The sequence below is a fragment of the Athene cunicularia genome (assembly GCF_003259725.1).
Source record: "Athene cunicularia isolate RWA chromosome 27 unlocalized genomic scaffold, athCun1 chr27_part1, whole genome shotgun sequence".
Taxonomy (NCBI): domain Eukaryota; kingdom Metazoa; phylum Chordata; class Aves; order Strigiformes; family Strigidae; genus Athene; species Athene cunicularia.
In genome coordinates, this window is record NW_020799138.1 from 1,533,770 (window position 1) to 1,540,058 (window position 6,289).

The window sequence follows — 6,289 nt, forward strand, 5'->3', positions numbered from 1 at the left end:
CTTCTGCAGGCTCCGCAATCACAGGCCCTGTGGCTAAGGAGTGTGCGGATCTGTGGCCCAGGATAGCCTCCAACGCAGGAAGCATTGCATAGACGCGTTCATCTTCGCGGAGATAAAATAAAAGTCCTTGTACCAAATAAGTAGTGTCTTTCTTGCTAAAGCGCCCTCCCCTGCTGAGCAGGACGGAGTTAGAATGAGGGAGGTCGTGCTGGGAAACCTTTTGATGGAGCTCCTTGCGTGGAGTTTTTAGTATCTAGTGATGTCTCTTTTTTTTTTTCTTTTTTTTTTTTTTCAGGCAGGTTCCTATATTACTGGAAAATATCTGGAAGGGGGTTGCACTGGAATGACTTAGATCTTAGCAATATTGATTGAATCGATCCAATTTATGCACAGCTAGAAAATGGGAGGGGTCAACAAGAGCCCTTCCACAAGCAGCTGTTGTACAGGGGGTCTCAGAATTGTAGGTCTGGAATTTTTTTTTTTTTTTTCCAGAATGGCCAGTTTTAACTGCTTAGAAATACCGGCCTGATTCTGTGTGTGTGGAAAAATATTGCCTGAAAGCGATCTGTACCGTGAGGTGCAGAGTTCGCTGTGGATGGGGGGGCTCTGAAGAACAGGTGTTAAACCTTGCTGAAGACTTGCAAGGACACATCACGCCCACCGCTGCTGGCTGAGGTGGTGGCTGAAGCACGTGCCTCTGCACCCCCATCAGTGGTGAAACAGGCCCTGCGGTCACTGATTGCTAATTGCAAGCAGAAGGGGGGGATCTGAACTTTTCAAGGTGAAGAAAGGCTCTGAGAATCCGAGTTGGAAGGTATGTCTGTGCAAAAAAAGCTCCTTGTGCGGTGTGAAGTTGGTGCTTCAGCCAGGACACCAGGAAAATCAGAGGAAGGAATATTTGGTTGTGAACTGCAGGTCAGCTGGTCTGCCCCTCCTGAGCGAGGGCCACTGGAGGGGCAGGGAGGTGACCTTGTACCTGGGCTCATGAGTGGAAATAGGGGTGACTGTGCTGCCTGTCGTGGCCCCCAGGCTGACGCCAGCACAGACGATGCTGGGGGCACAGGGCAGGTAATGGGGGGCTGCAGCCCCTAGTGTGGTTTGGCTTGGCTTCATCGGCCCTGGCACAAAGCTGTTCCCACAGCACGCTTCAAATTCCCTCTGCTTAAAGATTTCTGATAACTTTCATGGTATTCCTGATGCTTTCCGTGCAGAGGGGCTGTTGTGGAGGGTGGTGAAGGGAGCCAGAACCTCAGGGATTTTGTACCACAAAGAGGTAACGATGGACAAGAGCACCAGGGTCTTGCAGTGACTTGCAAAGCGGTTTTAAACAGCTGGTTGGCCTGACAAGAATCTGCAAAATATCGTGGCCTGAAAAGGGTTTCTCAGACATTCCCCCAGGATCCTCAGGAGCTGTGTGCTGGCAGTGGCTGGGGAGGGGAAGCTTGGAACAGGGCTCACGCAGACTGAAGGCCACTCTCGTTTCTACAGGCCGTTCCACGGACCCTGCAAGTGGTTGCAGCTTCTTCCCAGCCGACGTGGCACCCACAGGAAGGCCCACGGGAGCTCTGGCCGTCACCGCGGCGCTCCGGACCTGCAGCCGAAGCCCATCTCTTTCTTTCTGAGCCATGAGCATCTTTCCAGTGTGCTGCTGCTGAAGGAGCTGTTCCTCAGACCTGGGGCGAGGTGCAGAGACCTGCTTAAGAGTAAGGAACCCCCGCAAAAATAAAAGTGTTCTCCCTTGATCTATTGTAACAGCTTGTGCTGGATTTCTGACTTGTAAGGATGTTCTTCTGAGGCAGGGTATGGCGCGATAGTTGGGTGAAACGCTTTGAGTGTTTCTTTTTGGGCATTGCCTGCCTTTGGGCTGCCCCTCGGGGAGGACAGAGGGGCTGGGGGGGTGTGGGAGGTGTCGTGGCAGGTGTTTCTCTGCGAGGCCGGTTGTGCTCTCAAAGGGCAGGGCACACCCTGAGACCAAACAGAGGTGCAGCCCAGCGCCGTCAGCGGCGTTTTGAAGTCAGGGTTTCACTGTTCTTTCGTCTTCTCCGCGATGGGATGATTTAGAGAAGGATAATTGGGAATTCATGAGCCTGGCTGCCAGGAGCCTGGTTGTAAATGTGGTGAGAGAGGCGGGGAGGGGTTTAAGGTGACCCGAGGGGTAACGCCAGGGCTGGTGTATGCGAGAGGCAGCCGCAGGAGTGTGAGTGCAGGGGGTGGAATGCAGCAGAGCCGCCTCGTCCGTGGCCACAAGCAGCCGTACCTGGGAGTGCTGCCCAGGTGGGGGTATAGCTCAGGGGTAGAGCATTTGACTGCAGATCAAGAGGTCCCCGGTTCAAATCCGGGTGCCCCCTCCCCTTTTTTTTCTTTTTCTCCAGAAAACATTGTTTCGGAGCACTTTATTTCAACGCTTTTCCCATAACCTGTCCGCAGGATCCAACCTCAGTTTGATCTGGCGCTGGCCAGAGAGAAAGCAGCAGATTCCCACAGGAGGAAGAGGAGTATCGGGGAGGTGTTTGCGAGGAAAGAGATAAGTATTTTGTGAAAAGCTGCTTTCTGTCCTGGGTTAAATTTGGGGAGCTTTGATGTGAGACCATTGCCCAGGAGATTTCTGCTGGGCAGCGCTGTGACAGCAGGGGGTATAGCTCAGGGGTAGAGCATTTGACTGCAGATCAAGAGGTCCCTGGTTCAAATCCAGGTGCCCCCTCCCTTTTTTTTCCTTCTTTTCTTGGGATTTTGGGGTGCTTGTTCACTGCAAGGCAAACTGGTAAGATCAGCTCAGTTTCCTCTCCTAATAATTCCTTTTCACGTTACAGCCGGAGCTGGAAAGCGTGGGAAAAATGTCCAAGACTGAGGCAGTTGCTGTGTCGAGTCACCGTGAGCTGAGAAAGAACCAAGAGAAACTGAGGGAGGAACCGGAGAGGTGGCTGGAGAGGAACGGGGCCAAGGTCGTCTGGTACGTAAAGCAGAGAGACAGCGTCTGTCTGCGGTGCTGGAGAGCCGTGACACAAGGTCTTTGGTGCTGTCGTGTTTCAGTGTTGTGATTTCTGCCGCAGGGTCTGAGTCCCGCAGCACAGAGACGCCGGGGACTGGGGAAGAACGCCCTGTCCGTGTCGTTTGGTGAGCAGGTGTGCGCGGGGGGTATAGCTCAGTGGTAGAGCATTTGACTGCAGATCAAGAGGTCCCTGGTTCAACTCCAGGTGCCCCCTCTTTTCTTCTCCTGCACCCCTTCTCCTGCCAGAATTTCTCACTGAAGGATGATGGAGAGCTCCTCTGGGGTCTCCTGAGCTTGTGCTGTGCAGTCAACGCTGGTGTCTGAGCTCCATCACTCAAGGTCTGGAGCCCCTGACTATAAGGAAAGTGCAGGGGTTGTGCCCTGTGAGAGAAACATCTCCCTGACTCTGTGTTTTTGTCTCTGCAGTTGTTATATTTATCACAATTTATCATATTTAACCCCCTGTACCCCCAGTGGCAGGCACATGAAGGTGTGCAGTGGGCTGTCAAGTAAAGGAATCTAACCGGTGGACATAAAAACTTGTTTCTCTTGGAGAAATGTTTTGAAAACGTCCTTGTGAAAGCCTCGTGTGCGGGGGGTATAGCTCAGTGGTAGAGCATTTGACTGCAGATCAAGAGGTCCCTGGTTCAACTCCAGGTGCCCCCTTTTCTTCTCCTGCACCCCTTCTCCTGCCAGAATTTCTCACAGGAAGATGATGGAGAGCTCCTCTGGGGTCTCCTGAGCTTGTGCTGTGCAGTGAATGCTGGTGTCTGAGCTCCATTGCTCAAGGTCTTGAGCCCCTGGCTATAAGGAAAGTGCAGGGGTTGTGCACTAACTACTCACTCTCTCTGTGTACTTGTTTCTTTTATGATTCTGTGTAGTAATTCCCTGCAGAGCCTTTGGCAGGCACATGAAGGTGTGCAGTGGGCTGTCAAGTAAAGGAATCTAACTGGTGGACATAAAAACTTGTTTCTCTTGGAGAAATGTTTTGAAAACGTCCTTGTGAAAGCCTCATGTGCGGGGGGTATAGCTCAGTGGTAGAGCATTTGACTGCAGATCAAGAGGTCCCTGGTTCAACTCCAGGTGCCCCCTTTGGGTTTTACTTTTCCCAGGAAAAAGCCCAGGGAGCTTTCCTGTTTCGGATCTGCTGTGTGCAGAAGGCGGGTCTCTGAACTTGAGTAATCAAGATAATTGAGCACTCGATGAAACCCTTCCTGTGAAAATCAGTATCTGTGTCAGTAACGAAGCAAAGACAGAGGGTTGGTTGGTTGGTTGGCTGTTGCAGGGGTTGTTTTAATCCACGAGGAAACTGTCAGGCCTCTAGTTTGTGTGCATAACTAGACCCTGAGTAATTTGTCTCCAGATTGTGTGCAGCAGCTTTCTGTGCAGAGTTTTCCTTGTGCATCAGTGTGCTGAAGGGGGTGCTGTCATGTGGCACAGTCCAAGCAGCACAGCATCGGAGCTAGGTACGGAGTTTTTTATTGCTCCTTCATGAGTATTAACCCAGGGGGTATAGCTCAGTGGTAGAGCATTTGACTGCAGATCAAGAGGTCCCTGGTTCAACTCCAGGTGCCCCCTCTTTTCTCCTTTTTCAGCCCTTCTTTTGCCAGAATTTCTCACAGGAAGATGATGGAGAGCTCCTCTGGGGTCTCCTGAGCTTGTGCTGTGCAGTGAATGCTCGTTTCTGAGCTCCATTGCTCAAGGCTCTGAGCCCCTGACTATAAGGAAAGTGCACGGGTTGTGCACTGAGTAACTACTCACTCTCTCTGTGTACTTGTTTCTTTTATGATTGTGTAGTAATTCCCTGCAGAGCCTTTGGCAGGCACATGAAGGTGTGCAGTGGGCTGTCAAGTATCTAACTGGTGGACATAAAATCTTGTTTCTCTTGGAGAAATGTTTTTAAAACGTCCTTGTGAAAGTCTTGTGTGAGGGGGTATAGCTCAGTGGTAGAGCATTTGACTGCAGATCAAGAGGTCCCTGGTTCAACTCCAGGTGCCCCCTCTTTTCTTCTCCTGCACCCCTTCTCCTGCCAGAATTTCTCACTGAAGGATGATGGAGAGCTCCTCTGGGGTCTCCTGAGCTTGTGCTGTGCAGTCAACGCTGGTGTCTGAGCCCCATCACTCAAGACTCTGAGCCCCTGACTGTAAGGAAAGTGCAGGGGTTGTGCCCTGTGAGAGAAACATCTCCCTGACTCTGTGTTTTTGTCTCTGCAGTTAGTATATTTATCATAATTTTATCATATTTAACCCCCTGTACCCCCAGTGGCAGGCACATGAAGGTGTGCAGTGGGCTGTCAAGTAAAGGAATCTAACCGGTGAACATAAAATCTTGTTTCTCTTGGAGAAATGTTTTGAAAATGTCCTTGTGAAAGCCTCGTGTGCAGGGGGTATAGCTCAGTGGTAGAGCATTTGACTGCAGATCAAGAGGTCCCTGGTTCAACTCCAGGTGCCCCCTCTTTTCTCTTTTTTCAGCCCTTCTTTTGCCAGTTTCTCACAGGAAGATGATGGAGAGCTCCTCTGGGGTCTCCTGAGCTTGTGCTCTGCAGTGAACGCTGGTGTCTGAGCTCTGTTACTCAAGGTCTTGAGCCCCTGACTATAAGGAAAGTGCAGGGGTTGTGTCCTGGTGAGAGAAACATCTCCCTGATGCTGTGTATTTGTCTCTGTCCATGATCTGTGTAGTAATTCTCTGCAGAGCCTTTCTCAGGCACGTTAAGATGCACCGTGGGCTGTCAAATAAGAGTCTGCCCAGTCCTTGCAGAACCTTGTTAGTCTTGGAGAAATGTTTTTAAAATGTCCTTGTGAAAGCCTCGTGTGCAGGGGGTATAGCTCAGTGGTAGAGCATTTGACTGCAGATCAAGAGGTCCCTGGTTCAACTCCAGGTGCCCCCTTTTTTAGCTGCTTTTTCACCCTTTTTTTTTTTTTTTCTCAAATCACAGACGGACCGTGCAGCGACTTTCTTCCCCCTCTGAGGTCTTGGAAATCACTTGGTGATCTTTCGCCAAGCGTGAAATCAGACTTTGACATTTTTCTGTCTCTTCTCTGAAATACTGCACGTACGCACAAATCCGGTGGCTGAGGCGAGTTGCTGCTGGTCTAGTTTTTCCTGTTAGTACTTAATTTAAACAGCAGACATGTATATGCAGTATTTAATCTGCAGGTGTGTATAACAGCGTCTTTCCAGAAGCGGAGATCTCTCCAAACGTTTCCCACAGGGAGCTGGGATGGATGACCGGTCTGTGTCGGGTGGCTGAGGTGGTGTCGCGCTCTTCGGGCCCGCCCGGGGCTCGAACTCGCCACCCCC

At 51.0% G+C, this 6,289-nt stretch overlaps 1 protein-coding gene and 9 non-coding genes across 12 annotated transcripts in view; all 10 read left to right on the top strand.

The window, feature by feature from the left end:
* The first annotated feature begins 507 nt into the window (after positions 1–507).
* CWC25 (CWC25 spliceosome associated protein homolog) overlaps positions 508–6,289 on the top strand; it is a 12,386-nt gene continuing 6,604 nt past the window's right edge. Inside the window, exons 1-3 of one of the 3 annotated variants that reach the window (XM_026864663.1) lie at positions 508–814; positions 1,489–1,703; positions 2,811–2,950. Coding sequence is in view for 1 of the 3 variants with exons in the window: in XM_026864662.1 (XP_026720463.1) it covers positions 6,214–6,240 (27 nt within the window). In the remaining 2 variants the exon portion in view is untranslated. Of the gene's footprint in view, positions 815–1,462; positions 1,704–2,810; positions 2,951–5,698; positions 6,241–6,289 lie in introns of those variants that run through there. The other 2 variants (XM_026864664.1, XM_026864662.1) reach the window with 2 other exon arrangements.
* On the top strand, positions 2,277–2,348 carry TRNAC-GCA. Its single transcript has one exon. It is a non-coding gene; the product is annotated as a tRNA-Cys (tRNA).
* TRNAC-GCA lies at positions 2,630–2,701 on the top strand. The gene has a single exon. It is a non-coding gene; the product is annotated as a tRNA-Cys (tRNA).
* On the top strand, positions 3,132–3,203 carry TRNAC-GCA. The gene has a single exon. It is a non-coding gene; the product is annotated as a tRNA-Cys (tRNA).
* On the top strand, positions 3,584–3,655 carry TRNAC-GCA. The gene has a single exon. It is a non-coding gene; the product is annotated as a tRNA-Cys (tRNA).
* TRNAC-GCA lies at positions 4,010–4,081 on the top strand. The gene has a single exon. It is a non-coding gene; the product is annotated as a tRNA-Cys (tRNA).
* Positions 4,496–4,567, top strand: TRNAC-GCA. The gene has a single exon. It is a non-coding gene; the product is annotated as a tRNA-Cys (tRNA).
* On the top strand, positions 4,919–4,990 carry TRNAC-GCA. Its single transcript has one exon. It is a non-coding gene; the product is annotated as a tRNA-Cys (tRNA).
* TRNAC-GCA lies at positions 5,372–5,443 on the top strand. Its single transcript has one exon. It is a non-coding gene; the product is annotated as a tRNA-Cys (tRNA).
* Positions 5,805–5,876, top strand: TRNAC-GCA. Its single transcript has one exon. It is a non-coding gene; the product is annotated as a tRNA-Cys (tRNA).